Below are 17,259 nucleotides of genomic sequence, written 5' to 3'. Positions count from 1 at the left end.
GTGTTGGCATAGGCCACCTTGGGCAAAATGACCTGGGTCACAACAGCTGTGAAGATAGGAGTGGGAATATAAACAGTGCATGGGAATGGAGGACCCAAGACTGCCTGAATAGGCATTTGTCCTGAATGATCATGTAAGAGGGGAAGACAGGCATCAGCCAGACGCGAAGAGGGTATGTGTGCTTGTAACTCAGATGTCCTCAATGTGTGGGTATAACACCATGTGTATGCGTGGGAGGGGGAGATTAGAGCTTTTGGGGATAAATGGAGGGTAGAGAAGTGTAGGTATTCGTTAACAGTATAGATACTAAGTAACAGTTCACTGGTTGCTGGTCAGTTCCATGCCACGAATAAATCAATAAACCACTTTGATCCAGTACGGAGTATGGGAAGGGAGCAGCTTTCCCTCTGACAGACCTGCCTTTTCAAACCCTCTTCAGAAGCTGCGCTCGCAGCCACAGCCGTGGCGCTCTGCTCCTGTCCAGCTCTGGCAAAGGGGAGTCTGGACCTGACGTCTGACCAACAGGTTGGGTACACTGGGCTCAGCAGGGAAGTTAGGCCTGTCTGAGATTGCGATGCTCTAGTTTTGTGTTTTGTCAGGTGCGAGGGAGCTAAACCTCCCCTGCCACAGGTATATGTGGTCCCCCTTAAGCAGTGTTTCTTTGAAGAGGATGGCTAGGAGAGAAAAAGATTCCACTGGTGATGCTGTAATACATTTGTGTAAGGCTTTCAGCATGGTTAATCCAGAGCCCTCAAACTACCCTCCTTCAAATGAGCATGCCACCCTCCCTGTTGTTGTGCCTCCCATATGTGTGACAATAAACAGGAACCCCACTCACTGGGAACTGCTGGGGTTCATAATAAGTTTGTCTCACTGCTAATTTGGGTTGTTCCTCCTTTCGTTTTATGTTCTTGCCGTATTTGTGGGCACCAAATATGTAGCATACTGTGAATTCTTGTGTTCTTTTCTATGTGTGAAGGACTTCTAAAAGACTTAGGCAGAAGGGACAGGCACTGTCTTTTCGCTGCTGGATTACATTACAGCCGTGATCTCCAGGCTGTGGCAATCCTCCTGTCACTAGACAGCAGTGTGTAGAGTTGCGTCTCTTTATGAATTCCTAAAGCATATCTGGTTGAATTTAAAACTTTTTTTTTTTTTCTTTCTAAGCAATGTTTTTCTTCTTGCTTGTAACTTTTCAGTCATCTTATTCAGGTTTGGAACAGGGTTAGAACAACTGCTGTTTTGGTTCGCCTGACAAAGTGAATTGTTTTCTATTTCACAAATAATTGAAAAACCAATAGAAACCTTTTCGTCATTTTCAAAGTATAAGCTATGAATGGGGCTTTTCTTATGCTTAAGTACGTGTCTAAAAGGGACATCAGTTCATAAAGAAAAAACAATAAGTTATTTTTAAAACCGCAACATAAAATAATGTTACAATCTCAGGATTTTTTCTCTAAGCCAGAACTAATTATTTATTTTCTTTTGTTGACCTAAGTCTTTATTTTTAGAATAAATACAATCCTAAAACAACAATTAAAAATTAATTTTATCTTAGCAGTACTTCTGATGGATGTGATAGCTGCAATTTTATGTCATGTAATTACCTCTTTCATGGTTACCTTATAGAAACAGATTTAGTTAATTTAACTTTCTCTTTCTGTCTTCATAATATATTTCCCATCAGACAGTTTTGGAAGTTTATTTAGTGTGTATTTACTCTTCCTCAGATGATGAATGGGCATTATGAGAAAGAAAATCAGGCAGGAAAGGAAATGCCTCGGGCATATCATAAAGGTCATTGTAACAGTCTCATAATCTCATTTCCTCATTAAAGTTTACCTGAGAGTCCCAAACTTTTTTTTTTTTGCTTTAGCTCTACCACTATGTAAAAAAGGAACTCAAGCCATGTGTTGCAATTCTGTGGTATTGCGGTGAAACGGAGCATCCCTTTCCTTTCAGAGTTTACAAGTATTTATAAGGGAGCCAGCTTCCTTCAGATCACAAACCCAACCTGCCTGGCAACTTCAGCTGACAGCCAGCACAGGAAAAGGTGAGAATTCCCTTCTTCTCTAACACTGGGGTGACACAAGTCTGGCACCAGCTGCTTCAGGTGAAACTATCTAAAACTTATTTATTTAAAAGTGTATTTAAATAGTTGTCGTGACATTTTAATCAGAAGGGTATTTATATCCCTATGTGCCTGAAGTTAAGCACAGTGTATATATTATATAGCTCATAGAATTGTTATCTAGCTAACAGACTAGCTAATGTTATAAAGATAAATCTTTTGTATCTTACCAATGTTCATGTTGCTGGGGTGTGTGCATTGGCAAATATGTATTTACATTCAGACTGTTCTCTGATTTAAAAAGGAAAAAATGTATTATGGTTGACTTGACCCTGGCTCGAGCTGGGGCTGGTCCAGACATCATCCATAGCTCCTTTCTGACATGAGTTATCCTGTGACTCTCAGTGAAGGGGTCTGTGCTGGTCTAGAGCAGCTCCTGCTCTGGGTCACAGGCAGTGTATGATGTGGGTACACTCTCCTTGTCTGTGAAATGCTTGGGCAACTGGACTGATTAGTGATGTTCAGAAACTGAGTTTATTTCTGATTAGGTTTTTGGTACCGTTTTGAGATGGGGGAAAGGGAGTGTTCTACCCCGTCTCAAAATGGAATAGTTTTCCATGAAAGTTGTTAACATTTTCATCAAAACATGAATTGTAAAACTTCTCCCTAAAAACAGGAGAAATTTTTCTGTTTTCAAGGTTTTAGTTTTGATGAAAGGCTGATATGGAAAAGAAGGCGTGTTTTAGACCCTTGTCCTTCTCCAATTTTTATTTGATATTTCAGATATTGATTTTATGAGGCATCGTAATGAATGCCTTGTTACAATGAAAGAAAGTAGTATCTTTCAGAAAGTTGGAAAATGCATTTTTCTTTCACAAATTACAGATAATCCTGCCTGCAGTAGGAAATCATCAGGAGCTAAGAATGTTTGCCTTTTAGTGAAGCAATATGCTGCTGATAGGCTGCCTGATGGAATCTGGCTTTTCACTGAGGCTCCTGCCTCTCTGAGTGCAGATGCACCGTGAGCTGGTTCCTCTCCTACATACTCTCTCTGTTACTGTACTTGTAGCTTCTGGTCCCACTAACAGCTGTGCTGTGTGGAGTACCAAGTCAGACGGCACGTTTTCTTGGCATTGGTTCAGAGACAGCTGGCTTCCGATCAAGATTAAGGACTGCTAATAATAGCATGCGCTGCCAGTGAGCAACCGATTTGGCACACGTAGAAATACAGACATATTCTTCCTCCATGAACCCACAGGAAAATGTTTCATATCACATGAGAAGAAATCAGGAGGATTACTCTCCTTTCACTGAAAAAGACTGTTTTGAGAAGGAAAAACAAACAAAACAAACAACAAACACAAAACCACAACACTTAATTTTGTGTTTTTCGTGTGCATTCAGACTCTCACTGTAGTCAGAACAGACTTTGAAAGATATATTCACCAGTCTCTTTTTCTAAGTCATATTCCTGTTAATTTGTTTTACTCTCCAGCTGAAAAAGGTCTGAAAGTGTATCTAAATAACTGTCATTAAAATTTTTACGTGCCTAGTGGTTACTACAATACTTGGCAACTACATTTTGCATTTCATTTTTGCTCTAGCTGTATTTTGAATTCAGGACAGATATACATGTATATATTGTATATACAGCTATATACTTATATATTCTCAAGTGAGATATGCATACATGTCTCAAATGAACACAGCAACAATGATATGCATATCCAGCCATTTCTGCAAATACAGCTGTGGCACTGAATCCAGTAGGAATTTTGACTGAAATTGCTTGCAAAGTTAATTAGCCCAGGCAACCTCAGGTGGATACTAGAACTAGTACCAGTCAGGCAAGTGTCAGTATTGATGCCAGTTCGACACTCCATTATTGACACTGCTGTCACTTGTTCTCACAGAGATGGTGAGGACTACAGTCCAGCAAAACACTTCAGCAGGTCCTGAATTTTATTTGCAATCCTTTGTTTTAACAGGACTACTGATACACTTAAGCCAAGGAACATACTTATAACCTTTGTATTACTGGAACTTAATGTCCATTGATCCTTAAGTCCAATGCCTTGTTCATTGAACCAGCCTCATTGGCATCAGCAGGACATTTCTTGCATGAGGAATATTTAACTGAGGGACTTGGGAGCAGTTCTGTGCTCCTGATCTTGTAAGACCTATGCACACAACAATTTTCCTCTAAGTTCTGTGATTTCTTCTCTGAACTGGTTTGTAGTGTGAATAACAAGCGGATCAAAATCATGGCTTGAGCTCCAGTACAAATCTGATATTCAATTTTTGTGTAGTCCAAGAGTTCTTAGAATGGGAGAATGTTTCTTAGCTCACTGGACTTGACTCTGTCTTCATATTGTCCTGTCTAGTGTTGAGCTCGATTTCAGTACACACTCAAAAATACTCAATGTACTTTAGTAATGTATTTTTTTCCTTACAGATGTCTCATATCCTATTTGCCTTACTTTCATTATTTTCCTTTCCTGCCCTTCTGGAAGCACAGTGGAAACTGAGGGAAAACGGTAAGCAGTCTTCACTTACTGAGACCTACAGCTGACTGTAGAACACAAGGGTATATATTTCAGAATTACACTTGTGTCCACAAGCAAAGAATTTGTTGACTATAGTACCTTAGGCCAAGGTTCTTCCTACTGTCTTGTGAATAACTAGCCAACTAATTGGTATTAATGGAAGAAATAGTTAGAAGTCCTGAAACATCATACAACAGCCATTCTAAATATTTGCATTATAAACTATCTTATTTCCTATTCCTTCTTCTCTTGTTTCAAAAGTTTCAGTCATGCAGTCTGGAAGCAGAAACAGTATCTTGTGACCTAGATAACAGTCCACAAACGAACAAGTGAAGAACTAATTGTCATACAGAATATTTCACAGTAAAACCTAGAAATAGTTTTCCCAGCTTTTCTGGTAAATAAATGCAAATACACTTGTAAAAACACAGAGTCAGTAATAAGCAAACAAATCTTTTAAATAACTTACCAGAAATTGGGCTAAATTCAGATAATCAAATTTGCTGTTCTTATTCACCCAGTGTAGCTCTATAATCTAGGCTGTCATCAATGAAATGATCTAAAAAGAAGGACCTTAGTCAACATGAGAAAAGCATTCTCAATCTGATTGTGTTTTATTTGTGAAAAGTAATTCAACTACAGTTCCCCATATTTTTACATTAAAAAATGGTTTATCCTGTGGGTTCCCTGAGATATACCATGGTGCTGAAAACCGGAAGTATGTTTGTCAGTACCAAGAATAATCTCTGTATTTGAAGTCTGTAAGATTTACCTTGCCTGTGTTTCCAATATCCATGAGCAGTTTGGTAAACTTCCAAGCTTCCTAGAACTGCATATTTTCTGCCATTTTGTATTCAGCTTTTGATATGTATTTCTTAGTGTTTCTTCTCTGTGATAAAGTCTTAAAGCTCTTGTTCTGGTAGTGAAACGCTTTGGTGAAAAGGTCTTGGAGCTCACTGGAACTCTGATTTCCTGAGTTGAGCACTTGCTGTGGTGTTGACACACTAAGAAACAAATTTTTGCCACTTCTTGCATGTAGGAAAGTCTCTAAGGGAACTGAACATGGCTGAGGAGCCTGTGACAGCGGTAGCATATCTGAGCAATGACAGTTAAATTGGAGAACTGTTGCCACACGGAAGTGTAGATGAAATTCTTCAGCCAACCACAGAAAAGAGACAAGAGAAAAGAATGTTTCTTTAATTGAATTGTTCCCAGTTATTTTGTGATGTGGTGTGTCTTCTAATTTGAAAAGGCCAGTAGGGCATTTCCGAGTTACAAGATGGCATTTAGAAGACCACATCTCCCTGCTGCATTCCACTTACCTCTGCTGTAGCTCAGAGATCCTCCATCTCCTAGTAATCACTCCACTAGGACCAGGGTGATAGGAGTACAGATTGTTCCCAGCAGAAAATGAAAAATAACATCAGATACAGGCAAATATAAACCACTTCCTCAGAGCTCCCCTCCTTCCCGTTGCTCACTCGTGGACCTTTGACATTGAAGAGGGCAAAGCATCACAGCTTTGCACCATAGCAAACACCAGAGTATGGAGTGATAGGACAAGGGGAAATGGCCTCAAGTTGCACCAGGAACGTTCAGAATGGATATTAGGAAAAAATTATTCATGGAAAGGGTTGTCAGGCATTGAAACAAGCTGCGCAGGGCAGTGGTGGAGTCACCATCCCTGGAGGGGTTTAAAAGGCATTTAGACGAGGTTCTTTGGGACATGGTTTAATACTAGAGATAGGTTGTGGTTGGACTTGATGATCCTGAGGGTCTCTTCCAACTGAAATGATTCCATGATTCTATGATTTTACCTGCCTTTCTGGGAGCCAAAGCCATAGCCCACATGCAGGAGGAATACTTGCGCTCAGTGTGTCCTGGAATCCTCACCTTTAAAACAAAGATACCTGTCTACTTCCCACAGTTATGAACCACTATAAGATTATCTGGGAACATGGAAAAAAAATCACTTCCTCCATTAAAATGTCATGCCTATTGATCAGCAGGTTCTAGATATGCTGCAAACTTCGAAGTTGAACCTTTTCTTGTAAAGATTTCCAGGTGATGGTGAGGCCTTGGGCAAGAAAGCCAGAGACTGGTTAGCAGTTTTTCTGGAGAGCAGAGCTGAAAAAAAGGGGCTTGGTTCAATCTTCGCACTGTTAAGTATGAGTAGCTGCTAACGTGTCTTTCTCTGCCATATTCAGTGTACGTCATAGAATCAGAGTGGAACGATGTGACACCAGCTAAAAGAGTGAAGCTCACCTGTAACACACCTGATGAAGCGCTGCCAGTTTACTGGAAAAAGGGCACAGAACTGAAGGGAACTGGAAAGACTTTTATTGCCGAAGTGAAAGAATTCCCAGATGCTGGCAACTACACCTGTCTGAGAGCTGATACCCATGAAATCATCAGCTATGAGTTCTTCCTCATAACTAAAGTAGACTCTAATGGGCAAATGATAAGGTCAATGCTGAGAAGCTTTGAAGGTATGGTCATAATACGATGTGCTGTATCTTGCTCAACTTTGTGCATTGAAGCTTTGTGAGGACCAGAGGGAGCTCTCTGGAGATATGCATGAGAAATATCCCCTTTAAAATGGGTCCACCTCAAATGCTTTACTGACAGTGAAAGGTAAATTACTACTTTTGTGGGTGTGTATATATATGACACAACTGATGAGCAGAATTGGTTACCAGGGCATTAATTTGGGACTCTATAGACCTATAGGAGAGATTGATGGTAGGAATGATTAAATACAGGATTCAATCAATAATATATCACTGCTTTTCTGATGAGAGAGCAATTTACTTGCTTTGCCTCCATCTCACAGACTCAGCATTCAGGAGAGGGTCTGCAAAACCAGGGCTACACAATTTGACAGAACCAGGGACTGACCTAGATTTTAAGTGCTGTCATTTGGGCTTCTCCATTCACGATTAACCCACTGGGACAAACCTGTGAGGTTTTGCATTTTCTGCATGAACCTCCCTCATCTATGTCTCATATTGCAGTCCCGTGTTGTAGTGCTAGGAACTTAGGACTTTCCAAGGCTTTTTGCCTGGCTCCTGGAGCCACATATCAGATGCAGTGGGCTGGTCTGCCAGTCAGCTACGTCCAGGGTACAATATAGAGTTGTTGGGAGTCTACAGTGCTGGGCACCTATACTGAGGCCTCATTCACTTCTCACACTGGAAACATACCCATCAAGTGCCCTAGTGTGTGAAGACCTTGAATTATCCACTGCCTGGGGTAACAAATGCAGAGGTTTGCCAACTGAATAGCTGCAATGTTTCTTTGTGAAAGGAACAATGGATTGTTCTGTATTGCTGCCTACAGCAACTGGGATATGTTCTAGCTCCTCTCAATGGCCATGTAGATGTCGTTAATGTGGTGTTGTGTAAACCAGCCTTCGGCCACTAATGATGTTTATACGGCTTTTTAACTAGAGGTGGCTGCCCAAGGGGCAGCATGAGGCTGTGTCTGTCTGTGTACCCACCTGCCCAAGTAGGTGGGAGTCTCTTGAATTACTGTTTTCTCTCTGCTTTCAACATTTTGGCAAAATGTGTAAATAAATCATGTTTTCTTTCTTTTGCCATCTAGAGCCAAACAGGACATTTTTAAAATGTGAGGCAAAGAACTACTCTGGAATTTTCAAATGTTCATGGATGACAGAAAATGAGAGTCCAAATGTGAAGTTCACAATCAGAAGTCTAAAAGGGTAAAAGCTTGTACTTTCCTTAACAACCTCAGAGTAAGGCCAGAACAGCCCTTTATGTCACTCTGTGTAGAAAACCTTGGATTTTAGGCTATTGAGGACATCCCACTGTCTGACGAATCCCACTTCCAGAGCCTGAACATCTGCCAAATGTTTTAAGCCATGACCGAGACTAACTTAACTAGTAAGGGTGTGGAAATTGCTCAGAAACTAATAAAGACTTGCAAATAGACCAGTCCCCCACTGGCCTGTTAGAGCTGCTGCAGTGCAGCCACAGAATAATTTAAGCAATAGCAAAAACAGTTTGTGCAGGGGAGAGAGGGGAAGTTGGGCCAAAAGCAGAAACAATCACAGCACTGAGTCCCTTGGCAACAGATCCAGTGGAATCAAGGGAGTGGGAGGCTGCACCCACGGCAAAAGCCACATGTCCACTGACAAGTCTCTGTTGAGGAACGCTGCAGAAACCTGCGAGGGAAATATGTGAGGGGAACCTCGTGGGGATTTCCTACCTCCCACCACTCTTGGGGCTTTCTCCAAAACATGGAGCGCTTAAGCGAAGGTCACTTCAGTTTGTTAAAGAAGAAACAACTGCAAAGAGTTTTATTTTGCTGAATGCAAAAATAGAACCAGATTCAGGTAGTACTTTATAGATGGCTTTTGTTATTTTTTTCTCAATGGATACATTTTAACATTTCCTTATTTCTTCCATCAAGGTTAGGAAAGGACTAAGGAACAAAGTAAGATACCAGAGCTTGTCATGGGACAGTGGCGTGATAATAGAAGAGATATCCTCATTTAGGTTTAAACACTAATTCCTTCTGCTAAGGAAGGAGGGCTTTTGCGATTTTACATTAATATGTAATACAGCACTAGAAACATAAGAACTCCCACTGAACTGTTTCTGCATCTGTTGAACTGTAGCCATAAAATCATACAGGCAACAGTAAATCATTACCTTACATGTTATTGTTGTTTTAACAAATTCTCAGAACAAACCAGCATTTCCATTACTTTCCTCTGTTCTGTATTCAGGTCTCAGGGAGATGTAACCTGCAGCAGCCCTGTAGCTCACACTGATGAATCAGTGACTGAATACACAGCTCAGTGCCAGAAAGAAAACTATTGTCCATTTGCTGAAGAGCACCAGCCGATTGAGATGTTCCTGGAGGTCATTGATGAGGTGGAGTATGAGAACTACACCAGCAGCTTCTTCATCAGAGATATCAGTGAGTAGATCAGGAATCATGATTAATTCTTAGCTTTATTCTTGCTGCTGACAGTGGAACTAACAGTGGCTTGGGAATCCCTGCCCTATTCTACTGTAAATCTCTATCAAGCCCCCAGTTACAGGAACAGGGGAAAACAAATCATAGCAGCAGCCCAGGAGAAGATGAGGAACTGAAGAAGCAACATGTCCCTAGCTTGTGACCTCCAACCCCCTCACCCGACGTCTCAGAGAAGTTCCTGTAGCCCTCCCTGCTATCACATGGACATGTTTTGGAAGGGGTATGTGGGAGAAGTCAGGCAATAACCAATAAGCCAACTGGTTCTTCTCTGAGAACTGTAGATTTACTCTGAGAATGGTTGGTGCTGTGTATGCTTCCCTTCTGACCCATTCTTACAGATGGGCATCCAGGGCAGTTTAATAGGAACTGGCGGGAAGTAAGAAGACCATTTGTGACCATGATGCCACAGGGCACAGGAAAATGAAGCAACATCCTAAAGAAACAGATGTTTTGCCAAATGCCTTAACGGTTAGCAGGGGTTGAAGTTATTCCTCTGTGTCTAACAGAGCCCTCTGCAGCCCTCCAGGAAAAAAATAAAGGATCTTACCCAGAGAGATTCTGGGACTGTGCTTAATTTTCCATAAGAAGCACACAAGGCAGTTCCTAGACATTGTGCCTACTCCTCTCTGAATTTCGTTGAGGCTCCCAAAGCTGATCCCTATAAAACTATCAGCAGCAGTACACCAACTTCTGATATTAGGCTGCTAATGTGAACTCCTTCTGTATTTTCTCCTGCAGTAAAACCAGACCCACCCCAATGTCAGTATGTGGCCACAAATGGAACAGTGACCTGGACGTATCCGAGAACATGGAGCACACCAAAGTCCTACTTCCCTTTGACTTTCAGGGTCAAAGCTGAAAGTACAGAGGAACATAAAATCCAGGTAGAGGTACATTTGAAACATGATTTTCTTGCTTGAACAGACAGTATAAAAAATATAAGCTTAGTATGCAAGAACTGTGGACTAGAATTAAATACATATATATATATGTTGAGACTTAAATGTGAAAAGGGTTTATTTTCGTGGAAAAAGTCCTCCTCTCCAGTTCCATGAGCAGTAAGATCCAGACAACACACTCTGTGGTGGATGTAACCTTGATGTAACTGGGGAGATAAAGTCATGCCCAGCATTGCATAGCTGTGCCAGCGTGAGAAATGTATTTACTAATTCATTAGTAGGCTGTGTGGGTCCTAATGCAGGAAAATCCCAGTTTCCAAATCAAGGAGTCTAGAATCTGTTGCATTGATTTCCTTGTATGTTGCTTGTACCTGGGTAGCTCAGACTTTCTTTAGAGCTGAATTGGAAAATAAGGAATCCATGACTCATTTGGCAGCATTTCCTTGGAGACTGGTGAAAGCTACAGTCTTTGCCACTTACTTTCCACTTATTAGTTCATTGTTAATTAAACATTGCTGCTCTGTATTAGCTTTAAATCACAAAATGGTTTCGCTTCCTGTACTAGTGCTCATGGATACACTAAAGGGTACACAGCAGCAGTATGGCGATTTGCCTAGGTTGGCAAAAAAATCAGCAGTGGAAGTGGAAATAAATACACAAACCAGTTGATCGCAGTGCAGGTCCTTGACTGCAGTGCTGCTCTTCCTTGGTCCAGCAATCAGACAAGGAAACAAATGCAATGATCATTCCAGTTTGTCGACAGATTAAACCAAATACACTAGCCGATGTCTTTTTAATATGAAAAAAATAAGCAAGCCTGTACCAGCAGATGGGGCCATTCCCGTAGTGCTGACTCCTTGATTTGAGTAGGGTTGTCTTGTACAGTCCCTTCGGTGGAGAAACTGGCCAGCTGCGCAGCGTTTCTTGTAGCACCCACAGGTCTTCAGTGGAAATTTCAATGATACTGAAAAGCAGCAACTTCTGTCATTTAGGGTTCCTGTTCCAGGAGAAGAACGAAAAAAGAGAAAAACCCAGATAAACAAATAAACCCTTTGTTTTAATGACTGTTTTGGTTTGGGGTTTGGGTCACTTTACAACACTAATTTCAGTGGAAAGTGGGGTTTTTAGTTTGTTTCTACTGAGGCTCAAGTTCTCACAAGTCCTCACGACTTTGGTATCCATGGGTGAAGACTGGTGCCTTTGAAACACCAGACTACCAATGGGGTTTTTTGAGTTACATGTTCTTCTTGCAATCCATCTGGCATGTTATTGTATGTTCTGCTTGACCTTTACAACCTGCTGACGGAGAGATGTCCATAGGTCTATGAGGCTGAGGAGCAATCATTTCAGATTCCAATAGCTGGGCCAAAAACCAGGATCTCTGTGCAGGCCAGGGATCGCTATTACAACTCATCCTGGAGTGAGTGGTCTTCGCTTTGCAGGTAAGACTTAAAGAACCTTCTACCAGGGGAGCAGGGATGATTCCTTACCCAGAAGAGTAAGGACTCTGTCCACTTCTTCTGCTTCTTAAATATTAATCTATTTCACATTTCCTCTCAATCATTTTTGTCTCCTGAATATTTTTTCATGAAATATCTGTAAGAGGATAAACATGTAAATGTATTGGGCTGCCTAAATGATTATTCTTGTAAAAAAAAATAATGAGGAAACAATTATAATCCATTTAAATCGGAGTGGAAACAATGGATGTAGGTTCATAGACATGGGTAGCGTTCTACCTAACTAAGCAATTATAAAATATTCTTCAACTAATACATGAGCATTTTGCTATTGATAGTGTAACTCGTGCTGATTTTAACCCTTTCTGTCCATTGATAGCTTATGAATGTATGTTGAGCATCCAAATACAGTAGACAATCTATACACAGCCATGCATCACCAGTAAAATGACAAACAGAATGAGAGGGAGAAAGAGGAGATATTTGCTATTAGAAAGAAAAGTTAGTAGCAGCTTCTGCTAGTGCTAAGAATGGATGTTTTCTTATTCTGTGAAGTGATCAGTGTTCTCTGACAGCTCTATACTCTCAGCCCAGCTTTCCAGGTCAGAGCATATTTCTAAATACGGAAATAGCCTCCTTTAGATCAACACCAAAAATAATTATGCAGATTTTTAAATCTTCTTCTTTTTCGTAATTTTGGGGTGGTGTTTTTTTTTCCAGTCACATGTAGATGCAAACCTCTCTGACCTCCAAGCTTCCTGAGTCACACCCTTGAAAACTTGTAAACTTGTAGCCCTGTTGAAACACTTGAAATGAGATCACACTGTTCTGTGGATCCATACTTCATTGCTACAGGGCCATTTATAGATTCCAATGAGAACTGAAAGGAATTTCCCAAAGGGCCATAGCTGAAGGGGTACTTGACTCTTATCAGCTGAAATTGAATCCCTCACACCCATCAGACACAGGAACTCCTGAGCCTTGCGTTCCCCGGGCCTGAGTCCTGTAGAGAAACTGAGTGCTCGTGTTTCACTGGATGGCTCAGGCCAGCAAAGCTTTATTGAGAAACGGACTAAAAATCCAGGTCTGAGGAAAATAAAGATAATTCTATGTAAATTTCCTTTCTCTTATTTTACAGATAACCAGTAAGAGATCCTAGGAGAACGGCACAAGGCTCCTAAAGAAAGCAAAGAGTGAATTACCACAAGAACATAAGCATAGTTAGAAGAAAAAACTGCATTTGAGATTATTAAGAAGCCATAACATATCTTTTTTGTAAGAGATTAATACAGTCCTGATTTTGGCAGCTCTTTTAAGTTCCCCAGATTTGAGTGACGCCTTTAGCATACACCATGTTATATTAACATGTATTTTGATACAATGCTGTCATCTATTATTGTAGGTTCTGCTTATTCTTGGAGTGCATCCATCTATCTATCTATCTATCTATCTATCTATCTATCTATCTATCTATCTATTATTTATTTGATATGAATTGCAATGTCAGATGATGGTAGTTGCTGTTTCATATTGTAATTTATTTGCAAAGTAACTTATTGAAAGAACTGGTTTAGTATTTCATTATTTAATAGTTTATTTATTTGATTATTTAATTATTTATTTGTATTTATTTTGTGGCAATCTATCAACACAGAAAGCCTTGGCTGCATGAGGCAGCTATGCACCTCTCAGTTCCTCTCTGATGACAGATGTTTCTAGTAAAAGAAGGGATTGCAAGTCCAGAGTCCTAGAGATGCCAGCTGTCTGTGCTCACACGTGGTGATGCCCGGCCAGGGAACACTGCAAGCAGCTGTTGCACCATGGATGAGCCACTCTCTAAGCCCCACACCTGCACCTGCACCCAGGCTGCAGCGGCAGCACTGGCGTGGAGGCAGTTGGGGCTGCTGTGGTTGACAGAGTCCTGTTGCCACCTCTGACGAACATGAAAGGACATGGGAGCCAGGAGCTGCAGACAGCACCTGCTCCACAAAACTCCCTTTCTTTCATGCCTGTGATCATCAGAGGCCTTTCATTCAGTGCACTTGGCGCAGCTCTTGCAGTGGAGTTTTCTGACAATAAAATTGATTTGGACCTGCTATGCCGCAGGCAGAACCACAGGGCACAAGCTCTCAGGGATCTGCAAATGAAACCAAGGCAGCTTAAACTATTTAGAAGTTTAACTGCAGTGTATCTGATATTTCAGAGAGCGATCGGTGACTGGTTTTATAAGTGGATGTTAAGCATCTAATTAGAGTTTTAGACTACAGATTTTTATAGTTCATTTTGAAAGTATTTCCCTAGTACTATAAGATGTGCTAGATGTTGTCACAAAACCTTAGGAAACAAAACTAGTCCTAGTTCTGGAGTGCTTACAGTGTAAGTCCCCGGGTCTGGAAAGAAGCAGAAGCATGTGTTGAAGCCTGTACATTTTTGTCAAACCACCTAAGTCCTGACTTTCAGGAGAGCAAAATCCATTAAAACATCTTTGAGGATTTAGGCCTTAATTCCTGATAGAAGTTCACTGAAATTAAAGACTTCCATTGTGACCATGCTTCCTTTTTCCCCAGTCCTAGAAATGGGTGGTGATTTAAGATATTTAAACATTGAAGTATCTGATATTTCAGAAAACTCTCAAAAATCTAGCTACAAGTGCTGTTACTATTTATTAATATTAAGTGTACGCATCTTATTTCTGCTATAAATGCAATTTATTGTGCTTATTTTATAAAGGAGTTGATAATAAAACACATCTGAAAACAAGAAAATTTGCTTTACTTGTGATCTTTTAAGAAGAATGGTTAATATCACTCTTCACTTTCCTATAAGCATATTATACACTACTTCTAAGGCAATGTCTGTAGAGAGAAGTAATATTACTGAATAACGCTACCAAATTAATGGCCTGTAAAACTGCACAGAACCACACGGAAAAGTGACATTTGTTAGTCAACAGTTTCTTCTAAACCCTCTTCTGCAGGCTGTGAACTGGCTGTTTCTTTTTCAGTCTAAGAGTACATTGAAGTTCACTGGGGTCTGTGGTCGGGAGGTTTGCAACTGAAACCAGGCTGACATAGATCCTGAGGTCTTTGAGGTTTCTCTCTAATGCTGCTGGTACCATATTCAGAATTAGTAGGACCTTCCTGTTCTTCAGATATCTGGGTTGAAACCCTGGCACCATTGAAAACACTCGTTGAAACTTCTCATTGACTTTGATTCAGCCGAGTTTCCACTCTTAGAAATACTGAGGCTAAATTTACAAATATCATGACAAAGATTATATTGATCTACTATCTTTAGAGTAATATGCCTTTCTGTGCCATGATCCCATAAGTTTAGACCTCCCTGCAGGAACCTTTTCTGGCATAGATCACAAGGTAATTAGGAGATGGTAATGATGAAAGTAATCATCTAAGACTCTTCGGAAAACTAACAAAGCACAGTTTGAAACTGTCCTTTTTTCTGTAGAAAAGGAGTTAATTGTAAGATGGTTGGTCTCCATGACCTAAAGTTGGATTCGGTCTTTGATTATCCATTTCCTGGGCCTTACATGGATCCAGTGCCCCCGAGTATCTGCTCTAGAAATTGCCAGTCCCCCATTTCTGAGGAACTCTCTAGATTTTACCAAAAGGTGTTACTATTACAGCACAAATATTCACCAGAGTGGCTCCATACACTGGAGACAATTTCCTGACATACTTTGTCCAGCCAAGAAAATAATTCATGTGTCAACTAATCCTTATACTTTACTTTCTTAACTCCTCTCCTAGTTGCACTGCAAATAAACTGGAAACCTTCTTATGTCACAATGTATAGACTCAACCAGGCTGCACAATGTACAAAATTGCCCTTCTAAAAACTTATGATTGCAAAATCAAGGCTTCTGAAAAAAATAATGGTAGATTGAAGTTTATTCCTGAGGCTCCCATTGTATGACAGCTGTTAATTAAACAGTCACAAAACAGGTCTTCTGCTGGACCCCTGTCTTACTCGGTGACCCACCATTCTATGGGAAGGGGCAGCTCCTCCAGCTTTCTGTTCATCCTCATCATTCAGCATGTGGCTTTAGGTTTTGCGTAGCACACCTCCCTAAATCTGCACTGAGCAGACTGACTAATTCCCTCCAGGGCTTTTTGTGGGTGATCTGCATCCTAAAGAATGCTTTACAAATAGTCGGTATGCTTTATGAGGCTGCAGTAGGAGTTTGCTGTCCTCTAAGTGCTTCAGCCATTGGAGCTGGGTAAGCAGGTACTTGCTAACAGCAAAACAACAACAACAACAAAAAAGACATATGTCTAATTAGGGGTTTTGTAAGAGAACACATTAGCTTTCAGGTCCAAATGCTTCACATACACCCCTCTTTCCATGGTGACCTTCATTCTTTCCTACTTTTTCATAAGTCGTGGCTTCTCTTTTATAAAAGTTATAATATTTTGGAGGCAAAACCACTGTATGTCCACTAAACTTGTTTTGAGACATTAAAAAAGAACTTTGTTTCCTCAGATGTTTCAGTTTAAATGACTTCAGTGTGACGGAACTTTAAAGTGCTGAACACCTGGAAATTACATCTTAAAATACAAAATATGAGGCAATTTAAAATAAGTCCTATTCAGTGCTAATTGTCCAATTTATTGAGTGCTAAGCATTAAGCTGTTAATGCCTGCTTTGCATATGTCTTTCAAGAATCAAGTCATTCAGAAACATCAATGGTATGACACTAAGTAACTAAAACGATTCACAAGCTGCTTGCACAATAGGAGGTATCACAGCCTTGTAATTTATCTTAAAGAGATCAGAAGATACAAACAAAAGGAATAAAAATAAGCTCCAGCCTTGGCAGAGAGTCATGGTGTTGCTTTGTTTTGTTTGTTTTGGTTTTTTCTTTCATTCTTTCTAAAATAATATATGAACACTTCACCTGGGATCTGTCCCAGCTTGATAAGCGCAATTTTGAAGAAAAGCTCCTTTGATCTTTCTTAAGACGTGGAAAATGGGAAACTCACCTTCCTTCAGGCAAATACCCAAATGTTTTGGCACAGTTTGATGCCTTAAGAAATACTTCACTTGGTTCTCAAATCTTCTGTTGCGCAAGGCTTAAAGCCTGATATGTTAATTGCACATGGGTGGACAACCCTAACCACCCACACACAATAAAATTGAAGGAGCCCGTGTGCTGTGTTGCATATAAACATGCACTAGAATCACTATAAGGTCAGAATTCCCACTCTTGAGAATATCAATACCCATCCTGGCTTGTACTTTCTTCCCAGGTATACATGGTA

The 17,259-nt window shown here is 40.5% G+C and overlaps 1 protein-coding gene across 5 annotated transcripts in view; it reads left to right on the top strand.

Annotated features, from left to right (window-relative positions):
- Positions 1–14,745, top strand: part of IL12B (interleukin 12B) — a 42,346-nt gene extending 27,601 nt beyond the window's left edge. For 3 of the 5 annotated variants that reach the window (XM_071814784.1, XM_071814783.1, XM_065849042.2), the window contains 8 exons: positions 1,877–2,053; positions 4,527–4,608; positions 6,825–7,106; positions 8,221–8,338; positions 9,368–9,561; positions 10,360–10,511; positions 11,841–11,962; positions 13,119–14,745. In XM_071814784.1, coding sequence (XP_071670885.1) covers positions 4,527–4,608; positions 6,825–7,106; positions 8,221–8,338; positions 9,368–9,561; positions 10,360–10,511; positions 11,841–11,962; positions 13,119–13,122 — 954 coding nt within the window. In that variant the 5' untranslated portion in view covers positions 1,877–2,053 and the 3' untranslated portion in view covers positions 13,123–14,745. Of the gene's footprint in view, positions 1–1,876; positions 2,054–4,526; positions 4,609–6,824; positions 7,107–8,220; positions 8,339–9,367; positions 9,562–10,359; positions 10,512–11,840; positions 11,967–13,118 lie in introns of those variants that run through there. The other 2 variants (XM_071814785.1, XM_071814786.1) reach the window with 2 other exon arrangements.
- The last annotated feature ends 2,514 nt before the right edge of the window (positions 14,746–17,259 follow it).

The sequence above is a fragment of the Patagioenas fasciata genome, chromosome 14, assembly GCF_037038585.1.
Source record: "Patagioenas fasciata isolate bPatFas1 chromosome 14, bPatFas1.hap1, whole genome shotgun sequence".
In the NCBI taxonomy this organism is placed as follows: Eukaryota; Metazoa; Chordata; class Aves; order Columbiformes; family Columbidae; genus Patagioenas; species Patagioenas fasciata.
The sequence above is the reverse complement of the archived record's forward strand: the minus strand, read 5'-3'. Positions and strand labels throughout refer to the sequence as shown.